The sequence below is a fragment of the Hemiscyllium ocellatum genome, chromosome 21 (genome assembly GCF_020745735.1).
Source record: "Hemiscyllium ocellatum isolate sHemOce1 chromosome 21, sHemOce1.pat.X.cur, whole genome shotgun sequence".
NCBI lineage: Eukaryota > Metazoa > Chordata > Chondrichthyes > Orectolobiformes > Hemiscylliidae > Hemiscyllium > Hemiscyllium ocellatum.
In genome coordinates this window covers 43,758,049-43,780,454 of record NC_083421.1, presented here as the reverse complement: position 1 = coordinate 43,780,454, position 22,406 = coordinate 43,758,049, and the positions used below count along the sequence as shown (strand labels likewise).

The 22,406-nt window shown below is 40.8% G+C and overlaps 1 protein-coding gene across 4 annotated transcripts in view; it reads right to left on the bottom strand.

Annotated features, from left to right (window-relative positions):
* LOC132825685 (LIM/homeobox protein Lhx2) overlaps positions 1-22,101 on the bottom strand; it is a 28,692-nt gene extending 6,591 nt beyond the window's left edge. For 2 of the 4 annotated variants that reach the window (XM_060841068.1, XM_060841070.1), the window contains exons 1-4: positions 21,970-22,101; positions 20,248-20,450; positions 17,359-17,717; positions 1,092-1,297 (exon numbers count right to left, since the gene is read on the bottom strand). In XM_060841068.1, coding sequence (XP_060697051.1) covers positions 1,092-1,297; positions 17,359-17,717; positions 20,248-20,450; positions 21,970-22,086 — 885 coding nt within the window. In that variant the 5' untranslated portion in view covers positions 22,087-22,101. Of the gene's footprint in view, positions 1-1,091; positions 1,298-7,477; positions 7,492-17,358; positions 17,718-20,247; positions 20,451-21,873 lie in introns of all 4 variants that reach the window. The other 2 variants (XM_060841069.1, XM_060841071.1) reach the window with 2 other exon arrangements.
* Positions 22,102-22,406: the final 305 nt, after the last annotated feature.

The following is a 22,406-nucleotide window of genomic DNA, read 5'->3' as shown; positions in this document are numbered from 1 at the left end:
TTTTTACAGCAAAGATGGAACTACAGGCCAGAGATCGGGATGTCTCAGAAGGAGCTTGGCCAAAGTAATTACCATAACAAAAGATCAGCCCTACTCTGCACTGTAGTAACACCATCCCCATTCCAATTCTGCACTGAAATCCCTGCCTCATTGCAACTCCCAAAATGTTATCAAATTAAAATACACATTCATCAAGTAAGAAATGTAAGTAAAGATTAGAAAACAGTGTCACTCTTAAAATGTTAGAGCTATTTTTGTTAAATGATACCTTTTCCTCTAATTTTTACTCTTACCCCGATGTGCCAATCTGAATGGTGTCTCTTGTTGAGAGGTAATGCCACAGGCTGTGATTGCCGTTCTTAAGGGATAAACCCAAACAGTGAATCTCAGCAGACTACTTGGCCAAAGGGGACTTCACAGCTGCAATCCACCTGTTCCTCATCCAACATACATGCCAACAATAACTGCTGCATAGCAGTCAGGAACAGCAACTCAGGCTGGTTTTTCCATTCCCTTGTGTACAGGTCACCAATGCCAACTGCAGCAGTCCCATGCCCTCTGTGCCAAAACCACACAGGTTGTGAATCGAATGTGATACTTTCCCAATTTGTACTGCTATGTCCCGCACCATGCAGCACATTAATCTGCAGAAAATTGAGGATGGTGGGAGGAATTAAACCAAATTGTTACAGAATATTTTTGAGGTGTCCATGAGTTCTCCTTTCAGTAAAAGTAGTGATTGTTCCCTCTTGTAAAAAGTATGAATACCAAATGAATCAACATTTTTTTAGTAAGAAAGGAGATCAGAAGCAACTTTTTCTTTGCAAAGGGCTTGGATTGTGAAACAAGTTACACGGGATGGCCCCTGAAATAGGCAGTAAAAATGTACCTCTGTCCACTGATGTGATTGAGAAGTTCGACCAAATGACCACTTACGCTTGAAAAAGTGCCACACGTGTGAAGACATGTTATTTTGAAATATAAATGTAATTACATATTATCCAAAAAAAAACAGTGAGGTTGGGAGAACAAAAACAGACAGATTGCCTGAGAAACAGAATTTCAACAGTAATTCAACAGAGGTTTCTTACCTGCAGAACTCGCTTTGTAAGCCCTGTCTTCTGTGCTAGCTGTTTCAGGTCCTTGGCATCAGGATTGTGATTAATGGCAAAGTAAGACTTCATGGTCCTCAGCTGGTGGTGCTTGAAGGAGGTGCGCATGCGCTTTGTCTTCTGAGCGGGAGGGTACTGCTGTTCTCTGTCCATGTGGTCACCGTCATTTTCATTACAACTTAACGCTACAAAATATTACAAAGATATACTGTAAATTTAAGAAGAAATTTTGAATGAATATCATTACTGCTGGTTTATGAAAGTGTTGACCTTTGCATTATTGAATCATTCACAATCCCATTGCCACTTAAAGATTTGCTTGGTTTCTGATTAGTTTTGATTTTAAACATTTGCCTGACTTAGTAGACAGAATTTAACTTAAATTTTTGTTTCCAAAATGAAAGGGACAAACTGGTTTAGAGCTTGTTGAACACATTGCATTAAATTCAAGCCTAGTAATTATGGAAAGGCCATTGCCATGAGTTTTTTCTGTTGAATTTTCCTTCTCTCTTGTTATACCTGTGGTGAATTGCCAAAAGGCAATGCATCTGTCAACTCACCAACACCTCATCCAAGTGCTCCACGTCTGACCATATACTTTGAGGATGAGGCATTGGACTTGAATCCAAAACAGTCAGCATGTTGGTGAAGCAGCTGCTTCAGGGTCAGTTTGTGCTAACCTGAGGCAAATTTAACTTTGGGCGTCGTTTAATAAAAGTGGTGATTTAATCATGCCATGCAGCTTGTTGACTGGCAAACTCTGGATGGCTCTGATGCTGTGCCAACCTGGGGATAAGTTCAGAGGTAGCGTGGGACAAGAGAATGGGTGGCACTGTAAAGTCAAGGCAGGACTGGAGATGGGGTGAGACTGGGCTAATGGCAGTTCATCGAGCTCTAATGGAACGTGGAGAAACATGTGTCAAGTGTGCATTTCAGAAAAGTGCCCTAAATGGGAGAGTATCGCCCAAATATTCTATGACTAGCCCCCATCATAGGCCTGAGAAATGAGCAATTGCAAACTGAACTTCTTCCTGAAGGATTCTGTTCAAAGGATTTTTGATGTGAAGGTACATAACTATTCCCATCCATCATAATGATTCTTTAATGAACCTTATGTTCAAATAATACAATGTATCATATAGGTTACTTATTGTTGGCTTATCACCTAATTAGGAAAATTGAAAAGTATTTTCTAATTATTATATATATGTTGCTATCAACTGGATCTTATATGTTTAAAAGGTTAAAGCAGACATGGATGCGTTGAAAATTCATGACTTCCACATTAAAATAATATAATGATGTCATAAGTTATTAAATGTTCAAAATGCAAGAAACAATGTGGAAACCCAAAATCCATAGGACTGGAAAACAGAACTGATCTGACCACAAGATACCCAGGGCCTTCTTTTGCACAACTCATTGCAACAAGCTGCTTATAAAAGTTCATGCTTTGATCAACGCATTACCAGAGTTTCTGCCAATTTTCAAATGATCTGAAGTTTTAAATTTTCAGAAATGTGACTTTCTTGCATATGTTGCAATGAGTGCAAGACAGAACTTGTGATGATTTTTCTCTTTTTAGCAACACCCGATTTAATAGCTAACAATTGGAAATATTGGGAAGAACTACTCATATGATTCCTAGTGCTGTTGCCCATTGCACACCAGCTCCGACAGAAGGCAAACCATTTCTCAGATGTCGTCAATTTCACTCTGGCATAAGAGAACACCCAAATATTTTTCCTAACCTTCCTTGCTTCTGGTGTTAAATTACTCCTTCTAATGTAATCAGGGATTGCAAAGTGATGGAATACTCTCTCAATTAACTATTTATTGTAGCATTGAATCAGGTAGCCGTGAACTAAACAGTATGGGGTTCAAAAGGTTTCATCTGTTTTCATCATAAACAGATGAGATGTTTTAAGATTTTATATCATGAAACAATTCATTCACTTATAAACAAACAAAATAGATTCCTCAGCATTTATTGCAGAGTGGCTTCTCCTTCAATTTTATAACAGGTTTTGGTGAAGTTAGAGCGATTATTTCAAGATGCAATTGGAACTAATATTGAATGTGATTACAGTTCATTTTAAATCCTTGAATCTGTGGTAAGGTTTTAGCTTCTGAGTTAGGAAGGCAGGCCCTGCTCCAGACACTTATGTGCACAGACCACCACTAAGGCTCTGAATCCCAGAGTAAAATCTGTCGAGAAACAGATTTGATGGTTGTGAGTGCTATCCTACACATTGTATGGGCTGTGATAACCCATAAAATGTTCCTTACCATGCAGGAATAACCACATGAATGCAAACCAGGAAAGAAACATTCATATCTGCCCGGTCCTTCCACTACTTAATATTCTTATCCAAATACTAGAAAATATTTTTATCAATTTTGATCATTTCTTGTTAAACAGCTAAAATTTTTGCATATGCCAATTTTGTACTTGTAATTGATACTTTGGCATTGAAAATTTTCACCGATCCACAACACAGGCACATTAAATGTATAAGAAACCAAGAAAACTGAGGCTTTACAATCTCCTCCTTTATTCCACTACAAATGATACAAACGTAAACAAATGTAATTTCATAAATAAAATTTCACAAATTCCCTTTCAGTTATAATATTGCAAAGACCTTGCTACAGATTGCTACAGATATCAAAACTTAATCAGCTGACTATTAATATTACTTTCTAAGAAATAACTCGCAACAAATTAAGAAAACACAGAGAGAATATCTGTCTGACTCAGACAGAGTCAAAATCTAGCAAAAATGTAGACCTGCCAACTGAAGCACCATAAAAATATGCATGCAATTATTAATAATTTGGAAGAAAAATATCTTTTCTGAACATAGAAGTCCACAATATTTTGCTGTAACCAGTTCTTCAGGAATATAAACAGGACAAAGAGGTGACAATGACACAATAGACAGAGGACATGAAAAGAACTTATCAGTTTTTCTTTAGATTCACAAAACTATTTCCCACTGACCCCTGTAAGAGAAAAGAAAAAGCACCTGCTTCCAAGATTTTGCCGCTATCACTCTGGTAAAAGGGAGCACCCAATAACAACTTGCTGTTGTGCTTTCCTTCCACTCATGCATTCTCAACAAGAGTCACCTATTCAATAGCTCCTCCCCTCTGTTTACACTTGCAATTAGAAAGATGCTACTTTCCATCATTACCAAGCAGCAGCAGCAACCCATGCCAGCACAGATTTGTTGCTTTAGTTATTGAACATATTTTGATAAATCATTTTTACTTTGTAATTTTAATGTCAGGAATTGTCAATAGAATTTCCATTATTAAAATGTTTTTTCTCCTTTGTTAACAGAAAGACTCTGCAAGGCTGGTACAATTGCAACATTTAAGAGGCATTTGGATGGGTATATGAATAGGAAGGGTTTGGAGGGATATGGGCCAGGTGCTGGCAGGTGGGACTAGATTGGATTGGGATATCTGGTCGGCATGGATGGGTTGGACGGAAGGGTCTGTTTCCATGCTGTACATCTCTATGATTCTATGACTAAATTAAACATTCACACTTTCCACGACTGATGCCCAGTGGTAGTAGTGCAGGTCATTCACAGCAGCATCTCACCAAGGCTCAAATGACAGTGTCTACCAAACCTATGACTACTACAACCCAGGGGAGTAGGAAAGCAGATGCAGGGAAATCCAACCGCCTAGAAGATCGTTTACAAGCAACAAGGAAGGTGAATTGATGCCCAAATAGAAGTGAACAGGTATGATTTAAGAAGATGCAGCTCAGCATCACCAAGGCTACAACTGAACATTTAAAGATATTCAACATGTAGGCAAGGCAGTAAAAAGGAAACAAAAGTAAGGTAGTGCTGCTAATAAGATACAAGGCCAATGCATTAGTGTGAGAGGATCTTAGATTGGAAGATGAAAAATCTGTTTGGATGGAACTAATAGACAGCAAGGACCAACAAAAATTGGTAGGAGATCTTTATGGGCTACAATGTAGTAGTGGAAATGTCGGACCCAGACTAAATTAAGAAATAAGAAGTGCATGTAATAAGGGTAATGCAGTAATCATAAGTGACTTCAATCTTCATGGAGACTGGGTAAATTAAGGAGCACCAATGCTATGGAGGACAAGTTATTGAAAAGTGTACAAGTTTGTTTTCTAAAGCAATTTTTTGACAGAACTAGGTAACAGGTTACTTTAGAACATGTATGCAATACGGAAGGGTTAATTAAAATCTTATTAGGGAAGATTGACCGTCATAGCATTTTCCATCAAAGTTGGAAAAGAACTAACTTAGTTCAAGATTACATATTAAATCTAGGCAAAGGAAAATATGGCTGTGGTGCACTGAGGTAATGCTTGTAAGAATGTGATTGTAGACAGGCAATAATTAGTGTTAATAGAATTAATGCATAGTTTGCAACAAACATATATTCCTTTAAGGCATAAAACTCAATGGGACAAGCAGGTCAATCAAGGCTAACAAAGAAAGTTTAAGATGGCATAAGATTAAAGTATGACATTTATGAAGTTGTCAAAAACAAACTAAGCCTGAGGGATTGAGAGCATCTTAGGATTTAAAAGAAGAATGCCAAGAAACTGACAAAGAAAAGTAGATTTATAAAATCAATACAGATAAGCAAGAAATGTAAAGATAGAATGTAGAAGCTTCTATTGGTACGTCATGAGAAAAAGATTACCAAAGACAATTGTCTATCACAGACAGAGCAGAAGAATTTCTAATGGGAAAAAGGGAAATGCTCAGATAAGGCAAATAATTACTTTGTGCCTCACTTCATGGACGAAAATATAAGACATCTCCCAGAAATAGTAGATCCAAGGGACTTGTGAAAATGAAAAACTAAAAATAACAGCAAAAAAGTAATACAAAATAAATGAATGAGTCTGAAATTTACCAAACCTCTCTGACTTGATTAGGGAGCATTGGAAGAAGTAGATATAGAGATAATGGGTACATTAGTGATCATCTTTCAAAATTCTGTATATTTTGGAACAGTCTCTGAAGATTGGAGGTTAACAAATGTAATGTCACTATTTAACAAAGGAGGGAGAGAAAAAATGGGGGCCAGGCACTATGATCTGTTGCCTGATGTCAGTAATTGGGAAAATGTTACAATCTGCTCTGAGTGATGTGACAATTGGATACTTAGAGCAGAATCAAGAAATTTTATGAAGGGAAATCATGATTGGCAAACTTGTTGGAATTTTCTGAGGATAATCTTATTAGAATGGAAGTGATCATTTGGCTTTCCATAAATACTTTGATAAGGTCCCACACAGGAAGCTAGCACATGGGATATGTGGTGATATTTGGACATAGACTGAGGAATGGTTAATTGAAAGAAGACTGAGTAAGAATACATGTGTCATTTTCAGATTGGCCAGCTGTGATAAATGGGGTATGACATAAATCACAATGCTTGCGTCCCAACCCTTTACGATCTATATCAAAGATTTGAATGGGGCTGGGGGAGAACCAAACATGATATTTCCAAATTTTCAGGTGACATCAAACCAGGTGGAAATGTACATAGTAAAGATGATGCAAAATGTTTCAAGTGGACTTAGGCAGGCTGATTGAGTGAGAAACAACATAGCAGATGAAATGTAATGTGGATAAATCTGAGGTTATTCACTTTGGTCAGAGGAATAGGGGTATAGAGCATTTCTTAGATGGTGGAAGATTGTGAAGTATTGATCGCTAAAGGCACCTGGGAGTCCTTTTACATAATTACTGAAAGCTAATATGCAGGTTCAAAAGAACTAGAAGGTAAATGATATTTCTGCCTTTACAGCAAAAGGACTCAGTACAGGAGTAAAAATGTGTTACCTCAAATGTTTACAACTTGGTGAGACTGCACCTGCAGTATTGTGTGCAGTCTTAGCCCACTTACTGTAGAAGGATGTACTTGCTAGAGAGGGTGTGCAATGGAGGTTTGCCAGATTAACTCCTGGGATAATGGCACTGTACAATGAGAAATGACTGAGGTGACTGGGCCTGTATTCTTGAGAGTTTAGGAAGTTGAGAGGTGATCTTGTTCAAACTTACAAAATTCTTAAAGGGCTAGACAGAGTAGATGCAGCAAGGATGTTTGGCCTGGCTGGGCAATCCATAACCAGGGGACACTGTCTCAGAATAAGGGACAAGCCATATCAACTGAGATAATGCTGACTCAGAGCACAATGAATCTTTGGGATTCTCTACCAGTGAGAGCTGTGGAAATTCATTGATAGGTTTGATAGGTTGCAACATATTAATGAAGTTAAGGGATGTCGAGGTGGTTTGGAAAATGGGCAGCAGAGTGGCTCAGCGATTAACACTGCTGTCTCACAGCACCCGGAATTATATTTCTTTAATGCCTAGATCCTCAAATTAAAGCCTCTGTGAAGACTTTCTTTCTGGCAGAAGTTGAATGCAATTGACTTTAGACAACATTGCTCTGCCTTAACTATTTCAGAGTTATCGAGAATGTATTGCTGGGAAAGCACAGCAGGTCAGGCAGGATCCGAGGAGCAAGAGAATCGACGTTTTGGGCATAAGCCCTTCATCGGGAATGAGGCTAGTGGGTCAGTGCTGAGAGATAAATGGGAGGAGGTGGGACTGGGGGGAAGGGAGCTGAGAAAATGATAGGTGGATGAAGGTGAGGGAGAAGGTGATAGGTCAGAGAGGGGAGTGATGAACAGATCCAGAGGGCAGTGCTGAGTTGGAGGCTTGGGACTGGGATAATGTGGGGGAAGGGGAAATGAGGAAGCTGTTGAAATCCATATTTATTCCGTGTGGTTACAGGGTCCCAAGGCGGAATATGGGGTGTTCCTCCAGGCATCGGGTGATAACAGTTTGGCAGTGAAGGAGGCATCTGCAGTCCTCACTGTCTCCTATTTCACAGACGTTCAAGACAACAATGCAACATGGCTCTATCCCACTTCTCAATTTCCACATGAAATAGCATCTATTAAGATTCATAATTTTAAATGTGGGTGGCATTGTATCATAAAATGAAAAAGATAATATGATAGGAGGTCTAGAGCTTATTGTTCAAGAAAGTAAATATTGAAAAATATCATTAGAAAGGGGAGATTGTATAATGATTTGATAGAGGTGCTTAAAATTCGATAAATGGCATAGTGTAACAAAAGTTTTTTGGTGATTGAGGGGTCTGTCATATGGAGATATAGATATAAGATTAAATGAAGTAGTGTTAAGGGCACAACAAGAGTAGTTTTCTAAACAGGATGTTCTGCAGTTGTGGAATGCATTATTACAATAGGGACTGGTTTAGAGATAAAGTAATATTAAGAATAGGTTAAATTGGCACTTGAAAGTAATATTGATATAGAGACATTAGATACACAGGTTTAGGAAGTCTGCTTGTATGGGATATTAATAGTAACACAGACAAGTTGACTGAATCCCCCAATTTAATTTTTATGTAAAATTGTGCCTCAGCGCAAGTTGCTGCTTGTTTACTATAAGTGATAGAGCACAATAATTAAAATAAATAAGATAATGCTGTGTTAAATTACTCCTTCCCGCTTCACAAATTTAGGATTACTGTGAAATCAGCGCAAATTTTCAAACTGCAACTATTGACAAACTGACTATTTCTTGTGGTTGAATTACCATTATATATTCCTATAATAAGGCTATAAGATATGGGAGTGGAAGTAAGCCACTTAGTCCATGTCATTCAATGAAATGATGCGTGATCTGACAATCCTTAACTCCACTTTCTTGCCTTATCCCTATGACCCTTGATTTCCTTACTAATTAAAATTTTGTTTACCTCAGCCTTAAATATACTTCACAAGATATCTTCAACAGCTCGCTGTGGTAAAAAAAAATCCACAGTTTGGTTTTTTTTCCAAGATAAAAAAGTAACTGCTTCTTCATTTCTGTCTTAAGTAGGTGATCCCTTGCCCTGAGAAGATACCCTCTGGTCCTTGAATCTCCCAAAAAGGGAAACAACATCTCCACATCTACCCTGTGAAAATACCTAAGAATCTTCCATGCTTCAATAAGATTTTATCTCACTTGTCTATACTCCAATGAGTACAGGAATGACATATTCAACCTTTCCTTATAAGAAAACTTTCCATACCCAGGATCACCTAGTGAAACCTTCTCTGGACTGCCACCAATGCCAATACATCTTTCCTTAGATAAGGATCCCAAAACTGTTCACAATATTCAAACTGTAGTCTGACAACAGCTTTGTATTGTTTGTACAACAAATCATTCAGAACTAAGGAAAGCAAACTATTGAGAAACAGAATTTCTGTTTTTTTCTCTAGGCAGTTAGTCTCAGCACATCTTGGTTTGTCTTATCATGACATTGAATCTCACTCATCATCATTGTGTTTCTGATAAAAACCAGAACCTCGTCTCTTAGAAATGAACGCCAATGAATCAGAAAAATAGACCTAACTCTTCTGATCAGACCTGTGTTATAATACTATGAATTTCTGGCAGGGACTAGATTGGGTTGGGATATCTGGTCAGCATGGACAGGTTAGACCAAAGGGTCTGTTTCCATGCTGTACGTCTCTATGACTATGACTATAACTCATAGCAATCTTGTTTGGTCTGAGTCATGACTCTAAGCTGTAAGATAATAAAAAGTATTGCAAGTACTGAGCTGTTCTCGAGTTTACTGTCTGGCCATTTTTTAATCCATAATACAAACAGATAGTGCTGGAAAAGCTCAGCAGGACTGGCAGCATCTGTAGAGAGAGAAACAGAGTTATGTTTTAAATAAAATTACTCTTCTTGGGAACTCCGAAGAGTAAATTTGAATCAAAAGTTAACTCTGTTTTGCCAACATGCAGAACCATGAAGATCTGAAACTCGGGTAAGCAAGAGCTCAAACCAACATTTCTAATTTGTAGCAATGCTCACTGATGTTTTAGTCGCCCGAACCAACCAACCCAATCACCCCGTGGCTCAACACTTTAACTCCCCCTCCCACTCCACCGAGGACATGCAGGTCCTTGGACTCCTCCACCGGCAGAACACAACTACACGACGGCTGGAGGAGGAGCGCCTCATCTTCCGCCTGGGAACCCTCCAACCACAAGGTATGAATTCAGATTTCTCCAGCTTCCTCATTTCCCCTCCCCCCACCTTGTCTCAGTCGGTTCCCTCAACTCAGCACCGCCCTCCTAACCTGCAATCCTCTTCCTGACCTCTCCGCCCCCACCCCACTCCGGCCTATCACCCTCACCTTGACCTCCTTCCACCTATCCCACCTCCATCGCCCCTCCCCCTAGTCCCTCCTCCCTACCTTTTATCTCAGCCGGCTTGGCTCTCTCTCTCTTATTCCTGATGAAGGGCTTATGCTCGAAACGTCGAATTCTCTATTCCTGAGATGCTGCCTAACCTGCTGTGCTTTGACCAGCAACACATTTGCAGCTGTGATCTCCAGCATCTGCAGACCTCATTTTTTACTCAGTGATATCTTGCCAACTTAGGGCACTGCAGCTTTAAGAAAGTGGCTGTGACTCATCAAAAGTGGTGGACATGCGAGATTATTCACAATTTCTGGCATCCATTTCGTTGGCAAGCAATGACTTTATAAAAATGTCTTTAAACAAAGCAAAAGGCCTCACATATGGCCCAATGACGGATTTCATTGGACTCGAGAATACATAAACTGACACAGCTCTGAAGACCATTCCTCAGGATGAATGGTTCTAAAGGAGAAGTGGTGCACTTATTCTGCTATTCACTGTAGAATTGTTCTATTTATAATTAACTAATCAAATAATAGCATCACATTATTTCAAAATGAACAGAAAGCTGTAGACAGTTGTTTTCATATTTTTCACAATGTTTAACAGCATTAACTTCGTGCTGAAATGATTCCTTTATGTTGGCTAATGTTGGAGAGATCTGTATTATGAGCAAATGTCAGGATCATCAAACTTTTAGTGTTCTGGCTTCTGATATTACTGCCGAGAGCTACTCTCAAAGCCACAAGTTGTAGAGTTCCCTACTTATAATTATTTCCCCATATTCAAAAAGTGCCAAATCTTCTCAAAAAGAAATGATGTTGCCTTTCATTGTTAAATGTTCAGGCCAGGCTATGGAAAAGTGTTGCAATCTGTTTTGATAGAAAAGGCCTTTTCTGGTGTATTTATAGTTTATGTTATTCCCAGTGACAATATTCAGTTCGCAACAACTTGTTAAATTATCACAAAAAAACTTTATTTCACATCCTGAGTTGTTTCCAACACAGGGCGAAAACTATTCACAGCTTTGTTTGATTTATCCAGTGTTCAGAAAACTACCGGAAGTTTATTTTGTTGAAATCAATTTTGAAAATGGCATTTTGCGCCTAAATTCTTAGTGTTTGAGCAACTGTCGATTGTGCTGTGGGACCAGCAGAAATAGTACTTTAGAAACCTCAAGGGGGAGACAGTGTTCCAGGGCCGGTGGGTTCAACTACTTTTTTCATTAGGATCATCAACGAAGAAAAGACATTGAAGACTCCGTGGCAATTGTGAGATATGGGCAGATTAAAAAAATGAATATTAATGTCCCTTTGTACAGTTCATAAACGCTGCTTATCAGATTCTCACGACCCTACTTTGGGGAATTGCTCTACATTTGATGTGGCTCAGTATAAAACTAGTTGCTGTTCAATTATCGATCGCGCATTTAAAAATTAACCACGGTTCACCACATAATGATCCTGCAATTTACAACCTGCTGTTAAAAAGCAAGTGGAGGTGTTTGGACCGCTGTGATCAGGGAGTTTCCTTTCAATTAGAAAGGTTCAAAGGGTTAAGAGCTCCCGTAAGCAAGCAACAACACTGAAATACATGAATACATTAATTACACTAATCCACAGCTTTTTCTATTGCATTATTGACTCCACATACTAACAGTCAATATACAATTAAAGCTCCAAAATTATGGAAAACACTGGGATATCTATTAGTTTTAAAAGCTTTCTCGTTTTGCCCTTTCAAACAACCATCAACAATGCTGCAAGTTCAAATTGCTATACTCTGTAATCTCCTGTTTAATTCGCTCCAGTACAGAAGGATATATCAATGTAAATATTACTTAGTTAAAAATCACACAACACCAGGTTATAGTCCAACAGGTTTATTTGGAAGCACTAGCTTCCAAATAAACCTGTTGGACTATAACCTGGTGTTGCATGATTTTTAACTTTGATCACCCCTGTACATCACCGGCATCTCCAAATCATAAATCTCATTTATATCTTTTTGAAATTCAGTCTTGCATTCAAAAACTCGTTTTGCAATTGATCTGACGCTGCAGTGTTCCAGCCAGCTTTTTCTTAAAAAAAACAGGAATGGTTATGTCGCATGACGAGGCTTCAGATTTTCCGGACTTATCCTAACCTGATAGAACCCGATTGAAGAGAGGGGAAAGGTTATACGTCCTATTTCGAGGATAAGATTCGTTCAGTGTTGGCACCTCATCAGTGGACTGGCCAATCCCACAGTTACAAACTGGGGATAAATCAAAGGTTTATTACACAGGGAAAGCGCTGTGATGCTAGCAACTTTAAGGGTTAAATAGCAAAGGCGAATCGAATGTGGCTAAATGTTTTATTTGCAGGAGAGTGGAAGGGGAGGTGCAGAAAATGGGCACTTTCCCCTTGACCCAAATTTATTTCTCACTTCCGATCACTTTTCCGCAATTAAAACCAATGGTCGGCGATAGCTCTCATCTGGGACTTGGATAACAGGGGTTAATAAATCGCGCGCATAATGTAACGAGAGAAATAGGAAGGGTTTCAATGAAATGTGGAAAGTAACACTCATGTCAGCAACTACAAGGGTAATTTGTTCTCTTTTTCTGAATATTTTATCGTAATTACTTACATTTAATGTTGTCAACCCTTTTCTTAGAAAAGTTTCTATTCGGTAAATATTAAATGCAACCAGTGTCGCTATTGAGGACATTAGGCTCATGAATCTTGCTTCTGTTTATCAGTTCAACCACCTTCACTGAAATTTTCTCGTTAGTTAAAGGAACAACTGGTGCTTTTTTTCTCTCTCTTTTCAGAATTGCAATGCCCCGTTTTTTTGTGTGTACCAACAAGGTGTTTAGCGATGGAAATATGTAATTATTAGGCAATAGATTCTAATTAGCATAATTGAAGCCTGTAAATGGGAAGAGGTGAATTAAGTAATGAGTTAAGCATGAATACATTGACAAGTCGAGAGAAAACCGCTGCTTTCAGTTTTACTGTTAGCAAAGACGTTAAGAAAACAAAAAAGCTTAAAACTATGAAAGGATAATTTTACAAAAAAAAGTCAGTAAAAGATTATCTAGAACCACGGAGCTAATTTTAAATGGCGTTTTTACACACCAGCCTAGAGGCGTTCTCGGTGTGGATGGATCAGAAACAGGCGCCTTTTTCAACGAAGGGAGAACACCGGGAGCTAAACACCTAAAATGCATGATGTGGAGGAGCCGGTGTTGGTTGTTGTATCGCCATAGTCTTACCAGACCATAGGGGCTGCTATCTTATTAGAGACAAGCGACTGGTGGTGATTTAACCTGAGGGCACTCAGACCTCCGATGGGGGAAGAGATTGAGAAGGAGAGTCCATCATGGTAACCTCAAACCAGTGCTGGCAATTGAATCCATGTTGTTGGTATCACACTGCTCTGTAAACCAACAATCCAGCCAACTGAGCTGACAAATTAAAAGGAAATCACACAACATCAGGTTATAGTCCCAACAGGTTTATTTTGAAGCACTAGCTTTCGAAGCGCTGCTCTTTCATCAGGTGGTTGTGGAGTATAAGATCGTAGCACACAGAATTTATAGCAAAAGATTACAGTGTCATACAGTGATATATTGAGCAAACGGTGACATATTTAACAATCCAGGTTACTGTATGACACTAATTTTTTTTGCTATAAATTCTGTGTCCTGTACTCCACAACCACCTGACGAAGGAGCAGCGCTTCGAAAGCTAGTGCTTCGAAATAAGCCTGTTGGACTTTAACCTGGTGTTGTGTGATTCTGAGCTTTGCCTAAAAGCAGTCATTGGAGAGGTCGGTCAGACGCACAGTTCATTGACTGCAAAATAACTTGTGCCAGCATTCCAACGTGGGGAAGCACGGATTCGTGTGCCACGTTGTTAGTTTCACCAAGTGAGTATTAATGATTTTCACAGCGAACAGGCTGTCAACGAAAAAAGAAGTATTAACCAAGATTGTGGATTTTCTAATAGTTCATGCAACTTGCGTTCTCTATATCACTAATCTTTCCCCAATGGTTAGTGATGAAAGAGTTTAGATGAGCAGTAATTCGGCTTGCTTTTTTAACGGGTTTTCAATATTCGGCACAAATTAAGTACTTGATAATTCACCAGTGGCTCGGAGATTTCGGATCAATTGATTAGAAATTCCAGGAAATGGTCAGCGTGTGGGTGCAGGTTCGTTTATAGGATGACGTGCTATTAAAGAGAAAGGGCAGCTTATAAGAGATGATTTCTAATCGTAGCAAAGAATGAAGGGCCAATCTGATGCTCTTTAGGAACTGGCCGGGTTTTTTTTGTGTGTATTTGTTAGGAATCCGCTGCAGTTTTGTACAGGTATTTAGTTGTGAGCGAGATGCTTGTTCCACAAGGTTTCACCCATTGATTTACTGACCCAGAAACACTACAGGCCTCTCGGAAGGCCGCCAGGGGAAAAAAACAACTCCCTTCCCCCACCGCTCCCCCCTCCCCATGATGGGCCAAAAAAAAATTAAAGTCTAAAAGAAGAACATTGGCAAAGGAGGCGTTTGATGTTCCGGCATCCATCTGCGCTGTTTTCCACTTGTCAGCCTCCATCTCCATCTAAACCCTGGCCAGGACCCCCCTCAGTCCCAATTCTCTAAAGACTAAAAGCTTAACATTGGTAAAAGTTGCGAGTAAACTCTTTGAAGGGGAATTCGGCGGCGTTTGGGGTTATGAAAGGATCTGAGGTCATGATTGCAAGACTTTTCCACTCAATCGGGTTAGAATGTGGACAGACTTCTAATGATTATGTCAACGTAGAAACTGATGTGTATGTTACTGCCCATTCCCACTGAGTGCAACATGTGCCTTTCCATTTCACACCGATACCTGTCGATTTCAGGGGGCCTGTATATATGTGATGTCAATAGTACGTTCAGAAGGGCATTGAACTAGCAATGTTCCACTCAAATTTGGAACCTGCCACAAAATATGATCAAAATACCCGATGGGCGGCACCCCCTCTTTTTTTTTGAGGTTTCTAAGCAGCCCTGTGAATTTTCTGGAACATTTAATTATTGGGGCAGAGAATAAGAAGGAGGGAGGGAGGAGGAAGTGTTCCCATTGTAAAGCTCCAAAAAGGAGTCGATTCAAAAGGTCAGCCCTTTCTGTTTGGCCTAACCCTTTTCTATAAGGTTGCCCTGGTTCCCAGGACTGAAGACACACATGTAACTCTAAATAAAGATACCCCAGCACCGCCTACAAAACACACAGGGAGGGAGGTGAGGGGAGGAGGAAGTGTCAAATCGCTCAGATGGGCTTCTCATAAGAGCGTCACAAAACTAAACACATCAACCATACCGGACTCTTTTGGGGATGGTGGGGGTGCACTTTGTCTGTGTGCGTACAAAGCTCCCTTTCCTCCAACTTCTAACACCTGCCATCTCCAGCGATTGCCCTCCCTGTCAGAACGGACAATTCTGGGCATCCAGGTTACAATGGGGGAGAGAGAGAGAGAGAGAGAGACGCTGAGGGATTTTGGACGCGCAATATTTTCCACAACTATCTCTCACCCGTGTTTAAATAATCAGCAAGGTGTGTGTGTGTGTGTGGGGGGGGGGGGGGGGAGGAGGTGGTGAGAGACACGTAACCGTGTTTACATTTCAGGGCTCCCACAGAAACATTTCTCAAGCAGCATTGGAGGAAAACAGACCCTGTGTAACTTTCCGCATGCACTGGGTTCGGCTGCTTTTCAGACTGTCTTAAAATAAATTCAGATACGTAAATAGTTCCCACCACAAAGAATCGAGCCTGCCTATTATTCAAACGTGAATACCGTGTATGAGGCACAATTCACACCAACCTCCGCCTACAGTCTGAGAGGCTGAAGTGGGGGCAGGGAAAAAGTATTTTATTCGCTTCACTATCAGCTCGGCCCAGCAACACTTCCAAATAAAGTTCAAATAAATACGTCCGCCCCTGTTTTTTTTTGGTTGAATCAGTTTTGAAGCATTTACCCTTCACGTGACACAAACAGGCTGCATTCCCAAAGCGCCCCTTGCCAGCAGCAAGAACTCCCCAAGCATTACATTTCCCTTTACTGGAGAGTTGCCGCCTGCACCGGTGTTTCTTTAAGAAGCGGCGCTGTACAAATGCCCGATTAAACAAGACATGCAAGAGGTGTTGCTGGGAGTCGGAGGTTGGAACCCACTATGGGAGGAGAGGGGAGAGGGGGTGGGGGAGAGGGGAAGGGGAGAGGAGAGAGGAGAGAGGAGAAAGGAGATGGGGAGAGGGGATGGGATGGGGAGGGGGAGCGGGGATGGGCGGGAGGGGATGGGCGAGAGGGGATGGGGAGAGGGGATGGGGAGAGGAGAGAGGAGAAAGGGGATGGGGAGAAGGGATGGGGAGAGGAGTGAGGGGATGGGGAGAGGAGGGAGGGGATGGGGAGAGGGGAGAGGAGAAAAGGGATGGGGAGGGGGAGAGGGGATGGGGAGAGAGGATGGGGAGAGGGGATGGGGAGAGGGGATGGGGATGGGGAGAGGGGAGAGGAGAAAGGGGATGGGGAGGGGGAAGAGGGGTGGGATGATAGGGGTGGGGGAGAGGGAAATGGGGAGAGGGGTGGGGGGTGAAGCGGGGTGGGGTAGACCCTTCATTGGGAGGACGCCAGAGGCTTCCCACTGATACAGTGCCCTTGTAGCTGGGATCGGGAGACGGGCTTTAATCACGTCCAGAAACACTGTGCTTCTGTTTGTCACTAACTGGGAGCCACAGCCGGGAGGTTCAAGCACAGGAAGATAGTAATGAACCAGTGTTGTTAATTTGTCATGTGGACATCCAGCTAAAGGCAGCACCGTGTTCCGCCGCTGCCTGATGTTTGCTGTCCTATCCCAGGGATGGGGATTGCTCACTCAGACACCACCTTAGCACAAACAGCAAGCAGTTCCCACCCTCAGCAGCCAGCCCCTGGCCGAGGCGGCTGTCAAGGTGGGAGTTGAGAAGGTCCTACCTGTGTTGTAAGCTGTCAGGTCAGCCGCCGGTCCTGGGCTCTTCCTCTTACGGGGCCGTCCTTTCTGCACAGTGCCCATGCCGTTGTAGAATGGGAGGCCCATGGCAGTGCCGCTCTTGGTGCCCACGTCTGTGTGATTGAAGTGAGCCTGAAATTCCCCCTGAATCAGAGTCTCGAAGTGAATCCTGCAGTACACCAGGCTGTCCTTCATGCCAAAGTGGTCCCCGGTTGCCAGCATCTTGTTGCAGGTTGTACACGTGAAACAGTTCAAGTGATAGACCAAGTCTCTCGCCCTCATCACCATTTCTGATGCTGAGATGCCCAGGTGACATCTGGCGCACCTCTGCACGGAGAATCTCCTGCGGTGGGGGGTTCGGGGGGAGGGATGATGGAGAAAAGGGACAAATATTCAAACATTCTGGTACCTTTTTGCCGAATCAGTTAGAGTCGAGCATGTTTCTAGTGTCGCTCTGAGTGTTCCGTCGCCGTGTGGAGTGTGTAATAAACAGGTTGTCTTGGGAATGCATTTAGGATGGTTTGGTAGATCCACCTGCACCCCCCCCCCCCACCCCCCCCCCACAACCCACCCAAACAGCAACAGCTCAGGTAGTCCACCCAGCAACTTGTGGTCGCTAAAGCCAGTTCCTGTCCGCGGTGCTGGGAGAATTTTTTTTACCAGCTGTGACTTACACAGCGATAATATACTGTTCCCCCCGAAATGAACCGTGAAACTGACGAGATTTGTCTCAGAAAATGTCAATCTCAATATCATTGCGAGGGGCGATTGTCATCCTTGTGTGGGGCAGTTGTGACCATCTCTAAGTGCTGTTGGATGCTGATAGATGCTGTTACTAAAAGCTGTTCCTGCTGCGCCTTCTGAATCTTAACCCGTCTTCCTTTGTTTATGCATTGATTATGGGATTTTAAGAAAAGAACCCCAATTCTACCGCTAAAATACGTTTATTTCGTTTTATTTTGATAATAAATTGCTCCTCTGTAGAGTTCAAGGTAGAAATACTTGATAGGGTCCATTGGAAAATCAAAGTCCGGATTGTAATGCCTGAACTTTTGGAATGCAGTTCCACTCTCATTAACCATTAAATAATAACGAAGCAAGTAGGCTTTTAAAAAAAATCAAGTTGGTTTTAAAGCTAAACATTGGGAAAACTCCGAATGCTTAATAATAATCCACAAACTGTAAGTTTTATCTCTAAATATTGGAATAGTTTAATAGCATTACTGTTAATTTTCGTCGTTATAAGATCAACAGAAACACATCCGTGTGATCCATGTCTATTTTGCACAAAATGTATGTAAACACTGCATTTTTTTCTGTCTCATATAACATGTCAAATGTGTTTGGCTAGTCCTGTGTCTGCGATAAAAGAGCATGTGCTCCTGAAATCTACACCAGGTTCGCATTTGGCGAGTTGCTTTAAATTTCGTGGCGCGGTTCTTTAATTGGAAGATCATGCATAAAACATTACGCTCGGTGCAAAACAGCATCATTAAAATATTAACCGTTTAAATGAACTATGCAAATGAAAGAGGTTTCAGCGGAATTATGGCACGGGACAACCCGACCGTGCTTTTCGATATCTCCAGGATATGGCCCCCCAACCTTTTAACCGCTATCAGCTGGTTGTAAGAGTTCACCGAATTGGCATTGAATGCGGATTTTGTTAATTAGAATTATTCTTTTTCAATATTGTCATCCATAAACACATATGTATTTCGACTCTAGAAAGGCCCTGCTTTCCTGATTATCTCCTATTAATGCGGGAGGGGAGCATTCAGTTTTTTTTAAAAATGGCTTACAATGAAAATACGGAAAGTTTCTTATAAGAAAATACAGTATGGCCAACAGCAACTGGTGCTCAACTCGCCCTGAATGTTCGGCTCCCAGTTTAAGGAGCTTGAATTTTTTGTCTTTACTTGTCCAGTATCAATATCTGAAAAAAGCTATAGTATGAACCATTCGAGCAAATCAAAACAGCGCTCCAAGTTAAATTCAGTATCCGCTCCAAGTTAAATTCAGCTAATAGGTCAGTAATAGATGATTGTCCATTTGTTGTTGTAAACACTCCAACACAATTACAACCAGCTACCCGCAGGTTGGTTCCTGTTTAAACAGCTACGGTTCTCTCATTGTCGTCCTCATGCACTGAGAATGTGCCCTGTGTTCTGCCAGTTTATTCTTACAGACTTTTCTTGACTGGGGTGTTGTTCATTTCACCACACGAATCTTAATTGACGGCTTTATATTTCATCTAACGCAATTAAACCTTCTTGGAATACGAACAGAACCCCATTTTGCTTTGTTTTAGAGCCTGGGTTCAACTTTTTAAATGCTAATGTTTTCATGTAAAAATAAAAATTAAGCCCTTCAGGAACGGATTACGAGCAATTTCGCAATTTATCTGGGTGTCTGTCTGCATGATGTTTTCGGAATTATTTCTCCCAGAGATAGTTAATCCACTCGCGTTTATACTCTTGAGCGTTGTGGTAGGACTCTATAGTGAATAAATCTTAAACCTTGATATCTCATTATACAAAATATTTAAAGAAAGGTCTCCACATTAACTATTCCAACCCATTCTGCCATTTAAAAACAACGCTCCCACTTGCTTCGGTTTCAATGGGTAGTAAATATGGTTGCTTATTCTTCTTGTTTTAAAAAAGTCATTAGTAGATGTACCCGGGTGCAGACAAGAGAGCCGGTAAATGTGTATCGTTACTTGTTTGTGTATCAGGATCAACTACTCAATGTACTTGTTGTGAAATTTTAAATATATTGTCTTGTTGACTGCATGCAAAATATTGGGCCTCTGTTTTGCTGCCGGGTACAGTTGACATTTTGTCTGTTTTTTTTAAAACATATTTAGGTACCTGTAGTAATCCTCTTTGCAATAGATGCTGCCATCCTTAGCGAAGCAGGTCAGTTCGGATTCCAGGGCCAGTTTGCATTCACAGCACTTGAGACAGCGCATGTGCCACTGTTTGTCCACAGCCAGTAGATAATAACGATCTGAGATCTTCCCCCCACAGCCTGCACACAGAGCCGGTCTCTCGTTACTAATGGACGGCATAGTCTGCAAAAACACCAGCAGGATACACCCCATCAGCACCCACTTTGCAACGCACCAGAGATTGAGTTACAACTTATCATCGGGGGACAGAGCTCACACACCAACCGTTAAACCAACCATGTATCAGATAATTTTTCAAAGGGATACAAAGTGTGGGTCATGCCGTCTACATTCCAATGCAATGATTTTGTTTTGCAAATGATACGCTCACCGTCTTTAAAAGAAGTTTCAGGGATATATTCTCGGAGAAGTTGTGTTCCCTATTGTGTAGTTACTAGTTAACTTAACGGCTAATTATGTTATTCAGCATAATTACAAATATTCGTTTCATTCTCGCACTTGGCCGTATTGCGAGAATCGCACATTTACTCACGCCAGTCCTTGAAATACCATGACATTGAATTTCTCACACACAGTAAGAGGACCAACACCGGTAACTGAGGTCTATCTGCTCCAACATACACAAAGACTTTCATCATGATGATAACTGCAGTTTAAAATCACCTCAACAACACGGAGGTGCAGGATATCCCTACAACCAAATCCATATCCAAAGTATTTCACGTATACATAGATTCCGGTTCCTTTTCCAAACGATTAATCATGTTGCCTTGTAATAACTGTCAAGTTTAAAGTCGCGGCTTTATGCCATGTGTTATTATTTATGAGACAGGCCTTTCCTGACCTATACTCATCCTGAAGTCAATGCAAGCGACTGAACTAGCCCATTACGGGCAATTCTTTAGCAATGTAGACGGCGGCAGTGTGAAATAAACCTGTCCGAAATGAAACCGAATCAAGTATGTGTACTCTGTTAAACCCTGCGAATCATTTGAAACCGCATTCTGAGAGTTGACTTGTCAAATGGATTGTGTTCAGACTGCTTCCAAATGGGCTCAATTTGATAGGATTTACGAAGTTAAATCAGATTTTTATTTCTTTCTTTTGAAACCTGGAACACAAACAATATATATTCACATAAACAGCTTCTAAAATATCCCGATCTTCTTCAGTTATAATATACCAAAAGCTTTCATCGCTTTTGATAAATAAGTCTTCACCAAATTCAAAGGGAAACACGGAGTCGTATTTCCGTGTTTCTTTTTAATTAAAGTTTCTGTTTTGGTTTGGGAAAGCAATTTTAAAATAAAGTTGGTTCACACCAATCGGATTTGCTCATATATTGAGTTTTCTTAAGACAAAGAAAAATTCGTTAGAAATCTCTAAAGTTGCTGGATCATCCGTGTACATCATTTAAAATCTAATTAATGCCTAATTTAATCAAGCAAATCTGATACACACTCCAAATGAGACTCCAAACCGACTGTTAGTTATTTCCTTGTAACATTAGTCATTTTCATTTATATTCTTCAGTTATTATGCTATCAATTAATTAAAGAAATAGGAATGAAAACACAGAACTTACTTCGTGAAGCGTAGATGCATAAAATGATTTTAAATAACAATTGCCCAATCTCAGTGCAGTCCTCTATAGATTTTTTGTTAAAGCTCTGTTGCCTACCGTTTCTCTCTCCCCCATGTCTACCCCCGAGCTGATTCCTGGCTCGTTCTTGGATCGTCTTTCCATCTCCTCCATAACTCCCTGCATTTCACCCCCCGAGATTCCGTGGAAAAGCATCGCTGACTGACGGAAATTACACGTGTCTTGTTCAGATTTCGGACCCAGAACTTCCATAAGACGCAGACCTAGCCCATGCATTTAGCCACAGTTCTCACAATGTCTTCCCTCAATGGTTTGGATTTTGAAAAGACAAGCGAGGTCAAACCACGGCTCCGTTCTTAAAAAGCGCAAGAAAATAAAAATAATCACGTCACTTGAAACCTTTTTTTAAAGGGGGGAGGGGGGAGAAGTCCGCTCTCTTTAAACAGCTCCCATCAAGATGTGTTGCCGTTAGTTGATCACATTAAAAAAAATACTGGGTTTGTTTTTTTGCAATG